This window comes from Salvelinus alpinus, chromosome 29 (genome assembly GCF_045679555.1).
Source record: "Salvelinus alpinus chromosome 29, SLU_Salpinus.1, whole genome shotgun sequence".
Lineage (NCBI taxonomy): Eukaryota > Metazoa > Chordata > Actinopteri > Salmoniformes > Salmonidae > Salvelinus > Salvelinus alpinus.
In genome coordinates, this window is record NC_092114.1 from 2,419,434 (window position 1) to 2,440,926 (window position 21,493).

Here is a 21,493-nt window from a genome sequence, read left to right on the forward strand (position 1 = left end):
ACTGAGTGTGTAACTGAAATACTCCAGCCAACAGAACTGAGTGTATAAATGAAATACTCCAGCCAACAGAACTGAGTGTGTAAATGAAATACTCCAGCCAACAGAACTGAGTGTATAAATGAAATACTCCAGCCAACAGAACTGAGTGTGTAAATGAAATACTCCAGCCAACAGAACTGAGTGTGTAAATGCTCCAGCCAACAGAACTGAGTGTATAAATGAAATACTCCAGCCAACAGAACTGAGTGTATAAATGAAATACTCCAGCCAACAGAACTGAGTGTGTAAATGAAATACTCCAGCCAACAGAACTGAGTGTGTAAATACTCCAGCCAACAGAACTGAGTGTGTAAATGAAATACTCCAGCCAACAGAACTGAGTGTGTAAATGAAATACTCCAGCCAACAGAACTGAGTGTGTAAATGCTCCAGCCAACAGAACTGAGTGTGTAAATGCTCCAGCCAACAGAACTGAGTGTGTAAATGAAATACTCCAGCCAACAGAACTGAGTGTGTAAATGCTCCAGCCAACAGAACTGAGTGTGTAAATGAAATACTCCAGCCAACAGAACTGAGTGTGTAAATGAAATACTCCAGCCAACAGAACTGAGTGTGTAAATGAAATACTCCAGCCAACAGAACTGAGTGTGTAAATGAAATACTCCAGCCAACAGAACTGAGTGTGTAAATGAAATACTCCAGCCAACAGAACTGAGTGTGTAAATACTCCAGCAACAGAACTGAGTGTGTAAATACTCCAGCCAACAGAACTGAGTGTGTAAATACTCCAGCCAACAGAACTGAGTGTGTAAATGAAATACTCCAGCCAACAGAACTGAGTGTGTAAATGAAATACTCCAGCCAACAGAACTGAGTGTGTAAATGAAATGCTCCAGCCAACAGAACTGAGTGTGTAAATGAAATACTCCAGCCAACAGAACTGAGTGTGTAAATGAAATACTCCAGCCAACAGAACTGAGTGTGTAAATGAAATACTCCAGCCAACAGAACTGAGTGTGTAAATGAAATACTCCAGCCAACAGAACTGAGTGTGTAAATGAAATACTCCAGCCAACAGAACTGAGTGTGTAAATGCTCCAGCCAACAGAACTGAGTGTGTAAATACTCCAGCCAACAGAACTGAGTGTGTAAATGCTCCAGCCAACAGAACTGAGTGTGTAAATGCTCCAGCCAACAGAACTGAGTGTGTAAATGCTCCAGCCAACAGAACTGAGTGTGTAAATGAAATACTCCAGCCAACAGAACTGAGTGTGTAAATGAAATACTCCAGCCAACAGAACTGAGTGTGTAAATGCTCCAGCCAACAGAACTGAGTGTGTAAATGAAATACTCCAGCCAACAGAACTGAGTGTGTAAATGAAATACTCCAGCCAACAGAACTGAGTGTGTAAATGCAATACTCCAGCCAACAGAACTGAGTGTGTAAATACTCCAGCCAGCAGAACTGAGTGTGTAAATACTCCAGCCAACAGAACTGAGTGTGTAAATGAAATACTCCAGCCAACAGAACTGAGTGTGTAAATGAAATACTCCAGCCAACAGAACTGAGTGTGTAAATGAAATACTCCAGCCAACAGAACTGAGTGTGTAAATGCTCCAGCCAACAGAACTGAGTGTGTAAATGCTCCAGCCAACAGAACTGAGTGTGTAAATGAAATACTCCAGCCAACAGAACTGAGTGTGTAAATGCTCCAGCCAACAGAACTGAGTGTGATGAAAACAACATCCAGAGACTCTAATTTCAGAATCAACATACCTTCTGTTTGTGTTTATAGTGCTGCTGTATGTGATTAATCTCTGTGTGACACGTCCGTCAGGGTTTTGGTATTAATCTCTGTCTGTGACTATCATGGTCCAAACACACCAAGACAGTCGTGAAGAGGGCACGACAAAACCTTTTCCCCCTCAGGAGACTGAAAAGATTTGGCATGGGTCCCCAGATCCTCAAAAGGTTCTACAGCTGCACCATCGAGAGCATCCTGACCGGTTGCATCACTGCCTGGTATGGCAACTGCTCGGCATCTGACTGTAAGGCGCTACAGAGGGTAGTGCGTACGGCCCAGTACATCACTGGGGCAAAGCTTCCTGCCATCCAGGACCTATATAATAGGCGGTCAGAGGAAAGACCATCAAATTGTCAGAGACTCCGGTCACCCAAGTTATAGACTGTTTTCTCTGCTAAAGCACGGCAAGCGCCAAGTCTAGGACCAAAAGGCTCCTCAACAGCTTCTACCCCCAAGCCATTAGACTGCTGAACAATTCATAAAAATCGGCACCGGACAATTTTCATTGAACCCCCCCCTTTTGTACACTGCTGCTACTCTCTGTTTATTATCTATGCATAGTCACTTCACCCCCACCTACATGTACAAATTACCTCAACCAAACTGTACCCCTGCACACTGACTTGGTACCGGTGCCCCCTGTATATAGCCTCCACACTGACTTGGTACCGGTGCCCCCTGTATAAAGCCTCGTTATTGTTGTTCTTATTGTGTTACTTTTTATTATTACTTTTTATTTTAGTCTACTTGGTAAATAATAACTCTTCTTGAACTGCGCTGTTGGTTAAGGGCTTGTCAGTCAGCATTTCACGGTAAAGTCTACACTTGTTGTATTCGGCGCATGTGACAAAGTTTGATTTGACACGTCCGTCAGGGTTTTGGTTAGCCGGTAATAGGCTTTGGCCGATCCAAAAATAGAAATGCCGATGAATAATAAAATTGGCGCCGGCCAATTGTCCAGGTGAAGGAAGAAAAAAAATCCCATTGTGAAATAATGTTTATTACTGATGGAAATACCAGTCAATGTAAATCAATTTAACTGGTCATGCTCATCGCTCAATAGGAACATTTGTATAATTCAGTGTAATTAACTTGTCTCGTGCGTACAGTATATTGGTTATGTATCTTATCACACGCGTACAGAACCTTTGAGCGGTAAATCTGTCAGACAGCAGGAGAGATGCTGCTGCAGCTTCTCAAACAGCGGTAACGGAAGGCAGGCGTCCTCAGCGCGTCACACTCCACTTTGCAATGGAGGCAGAATGCATTTTGAAAACATTTTACTTTAATTGTTGGAAACCTGAACGTTTTACTACATATTATGAGGCATGTCTTTCCTTGCTTTCAAAGTAGCCTAGCCAAAATCAGACCATAGAAACGTGGAGGAAATTATTTTGACTTCCATTATGCCATTGAAACCAGGAGCATATTTCTCTCATCTTCTAATGGTTTTCAAATCAACTTCCTTTCATTGTCTAGTAGCCAAAGGCACAATCCTAGTCATATTAACAACCCATGATAATCCCAGTCATATTAACATCCCATGATAATCCTAGTCATATTAACATCCCATGATAATCCTAGTCATATTAGCATCCCATGATAATCCTAGTCATATTAACAACCATGATAATCCTAGTCATATTAGCATCCCATGATAATCCTAGTCATATTAACAACCCATGATAATCCTAGTCATATTAGCATCCCATGATAATCCTAGTCATATTAACAACCCATGATAATCCTAGTCATATTAACAACCCATGATAATCCTAGTCATATTAGCATCCCATGCTAGTTGATGATAATCCTAGTCATATTAACATCCCATGATAATCCTAGTCATATTAGCATCCCATGATAATCCTAGTCATATTAACAACCCATGATAATCCTAGTCATATTAACAACCCATGATAATCCTAGTCATATTAGCATCCCATGCTAGTTGATGATAATCCTAGTCATATTAACAACCCATGATAATCCTAGTCATATTAGCATCCCATGATAATCCTAGTCATATTAACAACCCATGATAATCCTAGTCATATTAACAACCCATGATAATCCTAGTCATATTAACAACCCATGATAATCCTAGTCATATTAACAACCCATGATAATCCTAGTCATATTAGCATCCCATGCTAGTTGATGATAATCCTAGTCATATTAACAACCCATGTTAATCCTAGTCATATTAACCCATGCTAGCTGATGATAATCCTAGTCATATTAACAACCCATGTTAATCCTAGTCATATTAGCATCCCATGTTAATCCTAGTCATATTAGCATCCCATGATAATCCTAGTCATATTAACAACCCATGATAATCCTAGTCATATTAGCATCCCATGCTAGCTGATGATAATCCTAGTCATATTAACAACCCATGTTAATCCTAGTCATATTAGCATCCCATGATAATCCTAGTCATATTAGCATCCCATGATAATCCTAGTCATAATAGCAACCCATGATAATCCTAGTCATATTAACAACCCATGATAATCCTAGTCATATTAACAACCCATGCTAGTTGATGATAATCCTAGTCATATTAGCACCCCATGCTAGTTGATGATAATCCTAGTCATACTAGCAACCCATGCTAGTTGATGATAATCCTAGTCATATTAACAACCCATGATAATCCTAGTCATATTAGCAACCCATGATAATCCTAGTCATATTAGCATCCCATGATAATCCTAGTCATAATAGCAACCCATGATAATCCTAGTCATATTAGCAACCCATGATAATCCTAGTCATATTAACAACCCATGCTAGTTGATGATAATCCTAGTCATATTAACAACCCATGCTAGTTGATGATAATCCTAGTCATATTAACAACCCATGATAATCCCAGTCATATTAGCATCCCATGATAATCCTAGTCATATTAGCATCCCATGATAATCCTAGTCATAATAGCAACCCATGATAATCCTAGTCATATTAACAACCCGTGCTAGTTGATGATAATCCTAGTCATATTAGCATCCCATGCTAGTTGATGATAATCCAAGTCATATTAGCATCCCATGCTAGTTAATGATAATCCTAGTCATATTAGCATCCCATGCTAGTTGATGATAATCCTAGTCATATTAGCATCCCATGCTAGTTGATGATAATCCTAGTCATATTAGCATCCCATGCTAGTTAATGATAATCCTAGTCATATTAACATCCCATGCTAGTTAATGATAATCCTAGTCATATTAACAACCCATGCTAGTTGATGATAATCCTAGTCATATTAGCATCCCATGCTAGTTAATGATAATCCTAGTCATATTAACAACCCATGCTAGTTGATGATAATCCTAGTCATATTAGCCACCCATGATAACCCTAGTCATATTAGCATCCCATGCTAGTTGATGATAATCCTAGTCATATTAGCATCCCATGCTAGTTGATGATAATCCTAGTCATATTAGCATCCCATGCTAGTTGATGATAATCCTAGTCATATTAGCATCCCATGCTAGTTGCTAATAATCCTAGTCATATTAGCATCCCATGCTAGTTGATGATAATCCTAGTCATATTAGCATCCCATGCTAATCCTAGTCATATTAGCATCCCATGCTAATCCTAGTAATATTAGCATCCCATGCTAGTTGATGCATCTTTAGATTTCCCCTCTTCATACATTTCTAACAGATATTTCCATCTGTCATGTGCAGTGCACTTTTGACAACAGTGTTTTCCTGCTAATTGCATTATGGAAGGAACATTTGTATACGTGGCCGGCTGCCTTGTGCGCATTGCTGTGCTTTATAATGTGAATAAATAATAGTTGATCAACCTTATTATCTAAATGTTCTGTTGTATCAGACTCATTGCTTTTTAATGTTGTGTTTTTATGTAGCCTAGGCCTACTGGTTGAATTTGGGATTTATCTCTACAACTGTCCCAGAGTCAGTTTCTTTGTCGCACAGAATGACAAGCTGGCCAATTGAATAGGTCTAGGTCAACTTTTCTACGATAGTAGATTGACAGGCTAGTGATGTAGTTGCTCGTCTTGTTGTCTGAGGAACAGTACAGGCGAGTGATTTGGCTGTTCGTTACTCATCTTGTTGGCTGAGGAACAATACAGGCGAGTGATTTGGCTGTTCGTTGCTCATCTTGTTGGCTGAGGAACAGTACAGGCGAGTGATTTGCCTGTTCGTTGCTCGTCTTGTTGGCTGAGGAACAGTACAGGCGAGTGATTTGCCTGTTCGTTGCTCGTCTTGTTGGCTGAGGAACAGTACAGGCTAGTGATTTGCCTGTTCGTTGCTCGTCTTGTTGGCTGAGGAACAGTAAATGTGGACAGTTATTCTGACACGTTCAAATTCACATCAGAATTCGTAAAGAAGAAACGCACATCGTTGCATCCTGGACTTGCATTTTCTGTTAATATGAATGACCATAATGTAAATGTGATTTGTGTCATTCTGAACACCGTGGGTGGACGCCCTAATCAGGCTCCACACCCAATTCATATGGGTCCGGTACATTTCTCAAGATGTCCACCTCATTAAAATGCTGCCGGTCAAATGTCTGACACCAAATTTTCCGAACAGAATCCCTGACGTGTGTGTGTGTGTGTGTGTGTGTGTGTGTGTGTGTGTGTGTGTGTGTGTGTGTGTGTGTGTGTGTGTGTGTGTGTGTGTGTGTGTGTGTGTGTGTGTGTGTGTGTGTGTGTGTGTGTGTGTGTGTGTGTGTGATTGATCCCCCCAGGCCTGCCCCTGGACATGCTCCGTTGTGAGAGTCTGCTGGGTCTAGACCAGGCCACCTGCAGCCGTGTCCTCAACAAGAACTACAAACTACTGGTCTCCATGGCACCGCTCAGCAACGAGATACGACCTATCAGCAGCTGCACGCCTCAGGTACACACTGGTTCCACTTCACAGACCTTTCTCTCACCACCGCGGGCAACGCTGGCTGCTCCTCTGTGATTGACTAGGGCCTGTTGAGATTGTGTGCGTGCGAGCGAGCACTGGTCACCATGCTCTGAGACTGCTCCAGAACACAACAGGTCTGGGGATCATTCAGACAGCAGTTTGTCCTGGACTCCAGTCTGGTATGTGAGGGAGAACAGAGAGCTATACAACTACAGTGGCTTGCGAAAGTATTCATCCCCCTTGGCATTTTTCCTATTTTGTTGCCTTACAACCTGGAATTAAAATTGATTTTTGGGGGGTTTGTATCATTTGATTTACACAACATGCCCACCACTTTGAAGATGCAAAATATTTTTTATTTTTTTAACAAACAAGAAATAAGACTAAAAAAGTGAAAACTTGAGCGTGCATAACTGTTCACCCCCCAAAAGTCAAAACTTTGTAGAGCCCCCTTTTGCAGCAATTACAGCTGCAAGTCTCTTGGAGTATGTCTCTATAAGCTTGGCACATCTAGCCACTGGGATTTTTGCCCATTCTTCAATGCAAAACTGCTCCAGCTCCTTCAAGTTGGATGGGTTCCGCTGGTGTACAGCAATCTTTAAGTCATACCACAGATTCTCAATTGGATTAAGGTCTGGGCTTTGACTAGGCCATTCCAATACATTTAAATGTTTCCCCTTTAACCACTCGAGTGTTGCTTTAGCAGTATGCTTAGGGTCATTGTCCTGCTGGAAGGTGAACCTCCGTCCCAGTCTCAAATCTCTGGAAGACTGAAACAGGTTTCCCTCAATAATTTCCCTGTATTTAGCGCCATCCATCATTCCTTCAGTTCTGACCAGTTTCCTAGTCCCTGCCGATGGAAAAACATCCCCCAGAGCATGATGCTGCCACCACACAAACATGTTTGCTTATTTTCTTCATTAAGCAGTGGCTTTTTTCTGGCCACTCTTCCGTAAAGCCCAGCTCTGTGGAGTGTACGGCTTAAAGTGGTCCTATGGACAGATACTCCAATCTCTGCTGTGGAGCTTTGCAGCTCCTTCAGGATTATCTTTGGTGTCTTTGTTGCCTCTCTGATTAATGCCCTCCTTGCCTGGTCCGTGAGTTTTGGTGGGCGGCCCTCCCTTGGCAGGTTTGTTGTGGTGCCATATTCTTTCCATTTTTTAATAATGGATTTATGTTCAAAGTTTCAGATATTTTTTTATAACCCAACTCTGATCTGTACTTCTCAACTTTGTCCCTGACCTGTTTGGAGAGCTCCTTGGTGGTGCCCCTTGCTTAGTGGTGTTGCAGACTCTGGGGCCTTTCAGAACACATGATATACTGAGATCACACAGTGCAATCTATTTGAGTTTGAGTTTATTTTATTTTTACAGGGACAGTTGCACATTAATCAACGTTTCAGTAAAAGGGGCGGTTTTAGCCAACTCTGATCTGTTCTCCCCTGACACACAGACATCTGGCTCAGTAGCATCAGATACCACCTGGAGCTTCTCCCCTGACACACAGACATCTGGCTCAGTAGCATCAGATACCACCTGGAGCTTCTCCCCTGACACACAGACATCTGGCTCAGTAGCATCAGATACCAGCTGGAGCTTCTCCCCTGACACATAGACATCTGGCTCAGTAGCATCAGATACCACCTGGAGCTTCTCCCTGATACACAGACATCTGGCTCAGTAGCATCAGATACCACCTGGAGCTTCTCCCCTGACACACAGACATCTGGCTCAGTAGTATCAGATACCACCTGGAGCTTCTCCCCTGACACATAGACATCTGGCTCAGTAGCATCAGATACCACCTGGAGCTTCTCCCCTGACACACAGACATCTGGCTCAGTAGCATCAGATACCAGCTGGAGCTTCTCCCCTGACACACAGACATCTGGCTCAGTAGCATCAGATACCACCTGGAGCTTCTCCCCTGACACACAGACATCTGGCTCAGTAGCATCAGATACCACCTGGAGCTTCTCCCCTGACACACAGACATCTGGCTCAGTAGCATCAGATACCACCTGGAGCTTCTCCCCTGACACACAGACATCTGGCTCAGTAGCATCAGATACCAGCTGGAGCTTCTCCCCTGACACATAGACATCTGGCTCAGTAGCATCAGATACCACCTGGAGCTTCTCCCCTGACACACAGACATCTGGCTCAGTAGCATCAGATACCACCTGGAGCTTCTCCCCTGACACACAGACATCTGGCTCAGTAGCATCAGATACCACCTGGAGCTTCTCCCTGATACACAGACATCTGGCTCAGTAGCATCAGATACCACCTGGAGCTTCTCCCCTGACACACAGACATCTGGCTCAGTAGCATCAGATACCAGCTGGAGCTTCTCCCCTGACACATAGACATCTGGCTCAGTAGCATCAGATACCACCTGGAGCTTCTCCCTGATACACAGACATCTGGCTCAGTAGCATCAGATACCACCTGGAGCTTCTCCCCTGACACACAGACATCTGGCTCAGTAGTATCAGATACCACCTGGAGCTTCTCCCCTGACACATAGACATCTGGCTCAGTAGCATCAGATACCACCTGGAGCTTCTCCCCTGACACACAGACATCTGGCTCAGTAGCATCAGATACCAGCTGGAGCTTCTCCCCTGACACACAGACATCTGGCTCAGTAGCATCAGATACCACCTGGAGCTTCTCCCCTGACACACAGACATCTGGCTCAGTAGCATCAGATACCACCTGGAGCTTCTCCCCTGACACACAGACATCTGGCTCAGTAGCATCAGATACCACCTGGAGCTTCTCCCCTGACACACAGACATCTGGCTCAGTAGCATCAGATACCAGCTGGAGCTTCTCCCCTGACACATAGACATCTGGCTCAGTAGCATCAGATACCACCTGGAGCTTCTCCCCTGACACACAGACATCTGGCTCAGTAGCATCAGATACCACCTGGAGCTTCTCCCCTGACACACAGACATCTGGCTCAGTAGCATCAGATACCACCTGGAGCTTCTCCCTTGACACACAGACATCTGGCTGTGTATTTCACCCTTTTCTCTGGTTTCATCTCATCTCACTTTCTGGTATCCAGGGTTAGAGTCAAATCACTTTTCAATCCAGTCCATCCAGGAAGTCATTTGAAATTCTTTTCATTACCCATTGTTTTTTCCCCTTGTTCAACGATCCTGATCTCGCGAGCTTACAGCACAGTCAGCAGGGTGGATCGGCCACAGTCAGCAGGGTGGATCGGCCACAGTCAGCAGGGTGGATCGGCCACAGTCAGCAGGGTGGATCGGCCACAGTCAGCAGGGTGGATCGGCCACAGTCAGGAGGGTGGATCGGCCACAGTCAGCAGGGTGGATCGGCCACAGTCAGCAGGGTGGATCGGCCACAGTCAGCAGGGTGGATCGGCCACAGTCAGCAGGGTGGATCGGCCACAGTCAGGAGGGTGGATCGGCCACAGTCAGCAGGGTGGATCGGCCACAGTCAGCAGGGTGGATCGGCCACAGTCAGCAGGGTGGATCGGCCACAGTCAGGAGGGTGGATCGGCCACAGTCAGGAGGGTGGATCGGCCACAGTCAGCAGGGTGGATCGGCCACAGTCAGGAGGGTGGATCGGCCACAGTCAGGAGGGTGGATCGGCCACAGTCAGCAGGGTGGATCGGCCACAGTCAGCAGGGTGGATCGGCCACAGTCAGCAGGGTGGATCCGCCACAGTCAGGAGGGTGGATCGGCCACAGTCAGCAGGGTGGATCGGCCACAGTCAGCAGGGTGGATCGGCCACAGTCAGCAGGGTGGATCGGCCACAGTCAGGAGGGTGGATCGGCCACAGTCAGCAGGGTGGATCGGCCACAGTCAGCAGGGTGGATCGGCCACAGTCAGCAGGGTGGATCGGCCACAGTCAGCAGGGTGGATCGGCCACAGTCAGGAGGGTGGATCGGCCACAGTCAGCAGGGTGGATCGGCCACAGTCAGCAGGGTGGATCGGCCACAGTCAGCAGGGTGGATCGGCCACAGTCAGGAGGGTGGATCGGCCACAGTCAGGAGGGTGGATCGGCCACAGTCAGCAGGGTGGATCGGCCACAGTCAGCAGGGTGGATCGGCCACAGTCAGCAGGGTGGATCGGCCACAGTCAGCAGGGTGGATCGGCCACAGTCAGCAGGGTGGATCGGCCACAGTCAGCAGGGTGGATCGGCCACAGTCAGCAGGGTGGATCGGCCACAGTCAGGAGGGTGGATCGGCCACAGTCAGCAGGGTGGATCGGCCACAGTCAGCAGGGTGGATCGGCCACAGTCAGGAGGGTGGATCGGCCACAGTCAGGAGGGTGGATCGGCCACAGTCAGGAGGGTGGATCGGCCACAGTCAGCAGGGTGGATCGGCCACAGTCAGGAGGGTGGATCGGCCACAGTCAGCAGGGTGGATCGGCCACAGTCAGCAGGGTGGATCGGCCACAGTCAGGAGGGTGGATCGGCCACAGTCAGGAGGGTGGATCGGCCACAGTCAGGAGGGTGGATCGGCCACAGTCAGGAGGGTGGATCGGCCACAGTCAGGAGGGTGGATCGGCCACAGTCAGGAGGGTGGATCGGCCACAGTCAGGAGGGTGGATCGGCCACAGTCAGGAGGGTGGATCGGCCACAGTCAGGAGGGTGGATCGGCCACAGTCAGGAGGGTGGATCGGCCACAGTCAGGAGGGTGGATCGGCCACAGTCAGGAGGGTGGATCGGCCACAGTCAGGAGGGTGGATCGGCCACAGTCAGGAGGGTGGATCGGCCACAGTCAGCAGGGTAGATCGGCCACAGTCAGCAGGGTGGATCGGCCACAGTCAGCAGGGTGGATCGGCCACAGTCAGGAGGGTGGATCGGCCACAGTCAGGAGGGTGGATCGGCCACAGTCAGGAGGGTGGATCGGCCACAGTCAGCAGGGTGGATCGGCCACAGTCAGCAGGGTGGATCGGCCACAGTCAGCAGGGTGGATCCGCCACAGTCAGGAGGGTGGATCGGCCACAGTCAGCAGGGTGGATCGGCCACAGTCAGCAGGGTGGATCGGCCACAGTCAGCAGGGTGGATCGGCCACAGTCAGGAGGGTGGATCGGCCACAGTCAGCAGGGTGGATCGGCCACAGTCAGCAGGGTGGATCGGCCACAGTCAGCAGGGTGGATCGGCCACAGTCAGGAGGGTGGATCGGCCACAGTCAGGAGGGTGGATCGGCCACAGTCAGGAGGGTGGATCGGCCACAGTCAGCAGGGTGGATCGGCCACAGTCAGGAGGGTGGATCGGCCACAGTCAGCAGGGTGGATCGGCCACAGTCAGCAGGGTGGATCGGCCACAGTCAGGAGGGTGGATCGGCCACAGTCAGGAGGGTGGATCGGCCACAGTCAGGAGGGTGGATCGGCCACAGTCAGGAGGGTGGATCGGCCACAGTCAGGAGGGTGGATCGGCCACAGTCAGGAGGGTGGATCGGCCACAGTCAGGAGGGTGGATCGGCCACAGTCAGGAGGGTGGATCGGCCACAGTCAGGAGGGTGGATCGGCCACAGTCAGGAGGGTGGATCGGCCACAGTCAGGAGGGTGGATCGGCCACAGTCAGGAGGGTGGATCGGCCACAGTCAGGAGGGTGGATCGGCCACAGTCAGCAGGGTGGATCGGCCACAGTCAGCAGGGTGGATCGGCCACAGTCAGCAGGGTGGATCGGCCACAGTCAGGAGGGTGGATCGGCCACAGTCAGGAGGGTGGATCGGCCACAGTCAGCAGGGTGGATCGGCCACAGTCAGCAGGGTGGATCGGCCACAGTCAGCAGGGTGGATCGGCCACAGTCAGCAGGGTGGATCGGCCACAGTCAGCAGGGTGGATCGGCCACAGTCAGCAGGGTGGATCGGCCACAGTCAGCAGGGTGGATCGGCCACAGTCAGCAGGGTGGATCGGCCACAGTCAGCAGGGTGGATCGGCCACAGTCAGCAGGGTGGATCGGCCACAGTCAGCAGGGTGGATCGCCACAGTCAGGAGGGTGGATCGGCCACAGTCAGGAGGGTGGATCGGCCACAGTCAGCAGGGTGGATCGGCCACAGTCAGCAGGGTGGATCGGCCACAGTCAGCAGGGTGGATCGGCCACAGTCAGCAGGGTGGATCGGCCACAGTCAGCAGGGTGGATCGGCCACAGTCAGCAGGGTGGATCGGCCACAGTCAGGAGGGTGGATCGGCCACAGTCAGCAGGGTGGATCGGCCACAGTCAGCAGGGTGGATCGGCCACAGTCAGGAGGGTGGATCGGCCACAGTCAGGAGGGTGGATCGGCCACAGTCAGCAGGGTGGATCGGCCACAGTCAGGAGGGTGGATCGGCCACAGTCAGCAGGGTGGATCGGCCACAGTCAGGAGGGTGGATTAGGCTGCTATTATTTTCTTTCAGGATTTGAACATTCTTGTAAATTCCATGACCCATGGCCAGCTAATCTGTCTTATGTAATGGTACATAAAGTAGTATGTGTTTGCATCTGTCCCTATTCAAATCAACCATTCGTTAATGAATAAATAAACGTTATTGTTCCCCCTGCAGCACATTGGCCCAGCCATCCCCGAAGTGAGCTCCATCTGGTTCAAGCTCTACCTGTACCATGTGACCGGCCAGGGTCCTCCCTCCCTGCTGCTGTCCAAGGGCTCCAGGCTCCGGAAACTACCGGACATCTTCCAGGTCAGTCTATAGAAACTACCAGACATCTCCCAGGTCAGTCTATAGAAACTACCAGACATCTCCCAGGTCAGTCTATAGAAACTACCAGACATCTCCCAGGTCAGTCTATAGAAACTACCAGACATCTTCCAGGTCAGTCTATAGAAACTACCAGACATCTTCCAGGTCAGTCTATAGAAACTACCAGACATCTCCCAGGTCAGTCTATAGAAACTACCAGACATCTCCCAGGTCAGTCTATAGAAACTACCAGACATCTCCCAGGTCAGTCTATAGAAACTACCAGACATCTCCCAGGTCAGTCTATAGAAACTACCAGACATCTCCCAGGTCAGTCTATAGAAACTACCAGACATCTCCCAGGTCAGTCTATAGAAACTACCAGACATCTCCCAGGTCAGTCTATAGAAACTACCAGACATCTTCCAGGTCAGTCTATAGAAACTACCAGACATCTCCCAGGTCAGTCTATAGAAACTACTAGACATCTCCCCGGTCAGTTTTAATGGTCTGATATTCTGTGGACTGGTTTCCCGGACACAGATTAATCTTAGTGTTGGTCTAAAAATCTAATTCCGTTGAACATCCGTTTTAGTTTAGTACTAGCCTTTATCTGTGTCTGAGAAATTGCCGGTCCTTGCTGTCTGGCCTGAGTGCTACTACCTGTCATCAGAAGGACACACTCAGTGTTTCTGGTTGTGAGGATTCCTGGTGATTATTGTATGTGTTCCAGGTTTTTGACAGGCTGCTGATCACTTCCTGGGGTCATGACCCCGGTGTGGTTCCTACGTCCAACGTGCTGACCATGCTCAATGACGCCCTCACACACTCTGCTGTACTCATACAGGTAAGACGCCCTCACACACTCTGCTGTACTCATACAGGTAAGACACACACACACACTCTGCTGTACTCATACAGGTAAGACGCCCTCACACACTCTGCTGTACTCATACAGGTAAGACACACACACACACTCTGCTGTACTCATACAGGTAAGACACACACACACACTCTGCTGTACTCATACAGGTAAGACACACACACACACTCTGCTGTACTCATACAGGTAAGACACACTCACACATGTAACAGTATAACTTTAGTCCGTCCCCTCGCCCCGACCCGGGCGCGAACCAGGGACCCTCTGCACACATCATCAACGGTCGCCCACGAAGCATCGTTACCCATCGCTCCACAAAAGCCGCGGCCCTTGCAGACCAAGGGGAACCACTACTTCAAGGTCTCAAAGCGAGTGACGTCACCGATTGAAAGGCTATTAGCGCGCACCACCGCTAACTAGCTAGCCATTTCATATCCGTTACACACACACACACACACTCTAACGTAAGTCTCTCTGGGTCCACAGGGCCATGGGGTGCAGGGTCATGGAGAGACAGTTCACGTCCCCTTCCCGTTTGACCAGGAGGATCTCAAAGGAGGTAGCTGGTTCTTTTAGCTGCTGTATTTGATGCACTGCGATCTATCTGAGCCTGCAGAACTGACGATCGTTTCAGATAATCAATTCAGAGACCTGTTGCTTTCTGAAGCCCTCTCTTCTTTCTCTGTGAACAATTGAATTTGGTTGACGACAAGACGTGACACATGTTAGAAGTGACACGTTAGAGGTATCACATGTAAGAGTTGATATACACATGTTCCTGTGTTAACCTAATTTAACCCTTTCTGCCCCCTCCCCTCGCCCAGAGTTCTCCTTCTCCAACATGTGTGTCCACAAGGCCCTGCTGCTGCTGAGGGAGAAGGTGGATCTGGAGCACCAGTGTGGTTACATCACCATGCTCAACCCCAACACCAGGCACCGCAGGATGGCCAGCGAGAGCTCCGACGGCAGGGGTGAGTGGAGGCTTGTGACGGTCATAGAATTTTGGATGACGGTAATTGGCCAACCAGTCTCCCGTCTTCAGTCAATGCCCGGCCGTCCCGTCTTCAGTCAATATATATACAATACCAGTCAAAAGTTTGGAAACACCTACTCATTCAAGGGTTTTTCTTTATTTTTTACTATTTTCTACATTGTAGAATAGTCAAGACATAAACTATGAAATAACACATATGGAATCATATAGTAACCAAAAAAGTGTTAACAAATCAAAATATATGATATATTTGAGATTAGCCACCCTTTGCCTTGATGACAGCTTTGCACACTCTTGGCATTCTCTCAACCAGCTTCACGAGGTAGTCACCTGGAATGCATTTCAATTAACAGGTGTGCCTTGTTAAAAGTACATTTCTGCAATTTCTTTCCATCTTAATGTGTTTAAGCCAATCAGTTGTGATGAGGTAGGGGTGGTATACAGAAGATAGCCCTATTTGGTAAAAGACCAAGTCCATATTATGGCAAGAACAGCTCAAATGGGGCGGCAGGGTAGCCTAGTGGTTAGAGCGTTGGACTAGTAACCGAAAGGTTGCAAGTTCAAATCCCCGAGCTGACAAGGTACAAATCTGTCGTTCTGCCCCTGAACAGGCAGTTAACCCACTGTTCCTAGGCCGTCATTGAAAATAAGAATTTGTTCTTAACTGACTTGCCTAGTTAAATAAAGGTAAAATAAATAAATAAAATAAAATAATCAAAGCAAAACGACAGTCCATCATTACTTTAAGACATGAAGGTCAGTCAAGCCAGAAAATGTCATGAACTTTGAAAATGAAAGTTTCTTCAAGTGCAGTCGCAAAAACCATCAAGTGCTATGATGAAACTGGCTCTCATGAGGACTGCCACAAGAACGGAAGACCCAGAGTTACCTCTGCTGCAGAGGATAAGTTCATTAGAGTTACCAGTCACAGAAATTGCAGCCCAAATAAATGCTTCACGGAGTTCAAGTAACAGACACATCTCAACATCAACTGTTCAGAGGAGACTGCATGAATCAAATAAAATAAAATTGTATTTGTCACATGCGGCGAATACAACAGTTGTAGACCTTACAGTGAAATGCTTACTTACAAGCCATTAACCAACAATGTTTTAACTTCTTTGGGGTAGGGGGCAGTATTTTCACGTCCGGATGAAAAGCGTGCCCAGAGTAAACTGCCTACTACTCAGGCCCAGATCCTAGGATATGCATATCATTAGTAGATTTGGATAGAAAACACTCTGAAGTTTCTAAAACTGTTTGAATGATGTCTGTGAGTATAACAGAACTCATATGGCAGGCAAAAACCTGAGAAAAATCCAACCAGGAAGTGGGAAATCTGAGGTTTGTAGGTTTTCAACTCTTTGCTTATCCAAGATACAGTGGAAATGGGGTCATGTTGCACTTCCTAATGCTTCCACTAGATGTCAACAGTCTATAGAACCTTGTTTGATGCTTCTACTGTGAAGTGGGGCCGAATGAGAGGGGAATGAGTCAGAGGTCTGGCAGAATGCTTTGAGCTCGTGTCGTTCGTTCACGTGAGAGCGAGCTCTGTTCCATTACTTTTCTGAAGACAAAGGAATTCTCCGGTTGGAACATTATTGAAGATTTATGTTAAAAACATCCTAAAGATTGATTCTATACATCGTTTGACATGTTTCTACGGACTGTAACAGGACTTTTCGTCCGTACTTTCCGCTGGACTTGCACGCGCGTCGTGAGTTTAGATTGTGTACTGAATGCGCGAACAACAAGGAGGAATTTGGACATAAATGATGGACATTATCGAACAAAACAAACATTTATTGTGGAACTGGGATTCATGGGAGTGCATTCTGATGAAGATCATCAAAGGTAAGTGAATATTTATAATGCTATTTCTGACTTCTGTTGACTCCAACATGGCGGATATCTCTTTGGGTTGATTTGTCGTCTTAGCGCCGTACTCAGATTATTGCATGGTTTGCTTTTTCCGTAAAGGTTTGGTTTGCTTTTTCCTGTCTGGAACAGAGGACCATAGATATAGAACCTATACTGTCTAGAACAGGGGACCATAGATATAGAACCTATACTGTCTAGAACAGGGGACCATAGATATAGAACCTATACTGTCTAGAACAGGGGACCATAGATATATAACCTATACTGTCTAGAACAGGGGACCATAGATATAGAACCTATACTGTCTAGAACAGGGGACCATAGATATAGAACCTATACTGTCTGGAACAGGGGACCGTAGATATAGAACCTATACTGTCTAGAACAGAGGACCATAGATATAGAACCTATACTGTCTAGAACAGGGGACCATAGATATAGAACCTATACTGTCTGGAACAGGGGACCATAGATATAGAACCTATACTGTCTAGAACAGGGGACCATAGATATAGAACCTATACTGTCTAGAACAGGGGACCGTAGATATAGAACCTATACTGTCTGGAACAGGGGACCGTAGATATAGAACCTATACTGTCTAGAACAGGGGACCATAGATATAGAACCTATACTGTCTGGAACAGGGGACCATAGATATAGAACCTATACTGTCTAGAACAGGGGACCATAGATATAGAACCTATACTGTCTAGAACAGGGGACCATAGATATAGAACCTATACTGTCTAGAACAGGGGACCATAGATATAGAACCTATACTGTCTAGAACAGGGGACCATAGATATAGAACCTATACTGTCTAGAACAGGGGACCGTAGATATAGAACCTATACTGTCTAGAACAGGGGACCGTAGATATAGAACCTATACTGTCTAGAACAGGGGACCGTAGATATAGAACCTATACTGTCTAGAACAGGGGACCATAGATATAGAACCTATACTGTCTGGAACAGGGGACCATAGATATAGAACCTATACTGTCTAGAACAGGGGACCATAGATATAGAACCTATACTGTCTGGAACAGGGGACCATAGATATAGAACCTATACTGTCTGGAACAGGGGACCATAGATATAGAACCTATACTGTCTGGAACAGGGGACCATAGATATAGAACCTATACTGTCTAGAACAGGGGACCGTAGATATAGAACCTATACTGTCTAGAACAGGGGACCATAGATATAAAACCTATACTGTCTGGAACAGGGGACCATAGATATAGAACCTATACTGTCTGGAACAGGGGACCATAGATATAGAACCTATACTGTCTGGAACAGGGGACCATAGATATAGAACCTATACTGTCTAGAACAGGGGACCATAGATATAGAACCTATACTGTCTAGAACAGGGGACCATAGATATAGAACCTATACTGTCTAGAACAGGGGACCATAGATATAGAACCTATACTGTCTAGAACAGGGGACCATAGATATAGAACCTATACTGTCTAGAACAGGGGACCATAGATATAGAACCTATACTGTCTAGAACAGGGGACCATAGATATAGAACCTATACTGTCTAGAACAGGGGACCATAGATATAGAACCTATACTGTCTAGAACAGGGGACCATAGATATAGAACCTATACTGTCTAGAACAGGGGACCATAGATATAGAACCTATACTGTCTAGAACAGGGGACCATAGATATAGAACCTATACTGTCTAGAACAGGGGACCATAGATATAGAACCTATACTGTCTAGAACAGGGGACCATAGATATAGAACCTATACTGTCTAGAACAGGGGACCATAGATATAGAACCTATACTGTCTGGAACAGGGGACCATAGATATAGAACCTATACTGTCTGGAACAGGGGACCATAGATATAGAACCTATACTGTCTGGAACAGGGGACCATAGATATAGAACCTATACTGTCTAGAACAGGGGACCATAGATATAGAACCTATACTGTCTAGAACAGGGGACCGTAGATATAGAACCTATACTGTCTAGAACAGGGGACCATAGATATAGAACCTATACTGTCTGGAACAGGGGACCATAGATATAGAACCTATACTGTCTGGAACAGGGGACCATAGATATAGAACCTATACTGTCTAGAACAGGGGACCATAGATATAGACCCTATACTGTCTAGAACAGGGGACCGTAGATATAGAACCTATACTGTCTGGAACAGGGGACCGTAGATATAGACCCTATACTGTCTGGAACAGGGGACCATAGATATAGAACCTATACTGTCTAGAACAGGGGACCGTAGATATAGAACCTATACTGTCTAGAACATGGGGCCATAGATATAGAACCTATACTGTCTGGCACAGGGGACCATAGATATAGAACCTATACTGTCTAGAACAGGGGACCATAGATATAGAACCTATACTGTCTAGAACAGGGGACCATAGATATAGAACCTATACTGTCTAGAACAGGGGACCATAGATATAGAACCTATACTGTCTAGAACAGGGGACCATAGATATAGAACCTATACTGTCTGGAACAGGGGACCATAGATATAGAACCTATACTGTCTGGAACAGGGGACCATAGATATAGAACCTATACTGTCTAGAACAGGGGACCATAGATATAGAACCTATACTGTCTAGAACAGGGGACCGTAGATATAGAACCTATACTGTCTAGAACAGGGGACCGTAGATATAGAACCTATACTGTCTGGAACAGGGGACCATAGATATAGAACCTATACTGTCTGGAACAGGGGACCATAGATATAGAACCTATACTGTCTGGAACAGGGGAACATAGATATAGAACCTATACTGTCTAGAACAGGGGACCATAGATATAGAACCTATACTGTCTAGAACAGGGGACCATAGATATAGAACCTATACTGTCTAGAACAGGGGACCATAGATATAGAACCTATACTGTCTAGAACAGGGGACCATAGATATAGAACCTATACTGTCTGGAACAGGGGACCATAGATATAGACCCTATACTGTCTAGAACAGGGGACCATAGACATAGAACCTATACTGTCTAGAACAGGGGACCATAGATATAGAACCTATACTGTCTAGAACAGGGGACCATAGATATAGAACCTATACTGTCTAGAACAGGGGACCATAGATATAGAACCTATACTGTCTAGAACAGGGGACCATAGATATAGAACCTATACTGTCTAGAACAGGGGACCGTAGATATAGAACCTATACTGTCTAGAACAGGGGACCGTAGATATAGAACCTATACTGTCTAGAACAGGGGACCGTAGATATAGAACCTATACTGTCTAGAACAGGGGACCATAGATATAGAACCTATACTGTCTGGAACAGGGGACCATAGATATAGAACCTATACTGTCTAGAACAGGGGACCATAGATATAGAACCTATACTGTCTGGAACAGGGGACCATAGATATAGAACCTATACTGTCTGGAACAGGGGACCATAGATATAGAACCTATACTGTCTGGAACAGGGGACCATAGATATAGAACCTATACTGTCTAGAACAGGGGACCGTAGATATAGAACCTATACTGTCTAGAACAGGGGACCATAGATATAGAACCTATACTGTCTGGAACAGGGGACCATAGATATAGAACCTATACTGTCTGGAACAGGGGACCATAGATATAGAACCTATACTGTCTGGAACAGGGGACCATAGATATAGAACCTATACTTTCTAGAACAGGGGACCATAGATATAGAACCTATACTGTCTAGAACAGGGGACCATAGATATAGAACCTATACTGTCTAGAACAGGGGACCATAGATATAGAACCTATACTGTCTAGAACAGGGGACCATAGATATAGAACCTATACTGTCTAGAACAGGGGACCATAGATATAGAACCTATACTGTCTAGAACAGGGGACCATAGATATAGAACCTATACTGTCTAGAACAGGGGACCATAGATATAGAACCTATACTGTCTAGAACAGGGGACCATAGATATAGAACCTATACTGTCTAGAACAGGGGACCATAGATATAGAACCTATACTGTCTAGAACAGGGGACCATAGATATAGAACCTATACTGTCTAGAACAGGGGACCATAGATATAGAACCTATACTGTCTAGAACAGGGGACCATAGTTATAGAACCTATACTGTCTGGAACAGGGGACCATAGATATAGAACCTATACTGTCTGGAACAGGGGACCATAGATATAGAACCTATACTGTCTGGAACAGGGGACCATAGATATAGAACCTATACTGTCTAGAACAGGGGACCATAGATATAGAACCTATACTGTCTAGAACAGGGGACCGTAGATATAGAACCTATACTGTCTAGAACAGGGGACC

At 46.4% G+C, this 21,493-nt stretch overlaps 1 protein-coding gene across 3 annotated transcripts in view; it reads left to right on the forward strand.

Moving 5' to 3' along the window:
* Nucleotides 1-21,493, forward strand: part of fam91a1 (family with sequence similarity 91 member A1) — a 144,878-nt gene that overhangs the window by 88,243 nt on the left and 35,142 nt on the right. For all 3 annotated transcript variants that reach the window (XM_071375273.1, XM_071375274.1, XM_071375275.1), the window contains 5 exons: nucleotides 6,552-6,700; nucleotides 13,248-13,382; nucleotides 14,116-14,229; nucleotides 14,752-14,824; nucleotides 15,090-15,236. In XM_071375273.1, the coding sequence (XP_071231374.1) occupies nucleotides 6,552-6,700; nucleotides 13,248-13,382; nucleotides 14,116-14,229; nucleotides 14,752-14,824; nucleotides 15,090-15,236 (618 nt within the window). The remainder of the gene's footprint in view (nucleotides 1-6,551; nucleotides 6,701-13,247; nucleotides 13,383-14,115; nucleotides 14,230-14,751; nucleotides 14,825-15,089; nucleotides 15,237-21,493) is intronic.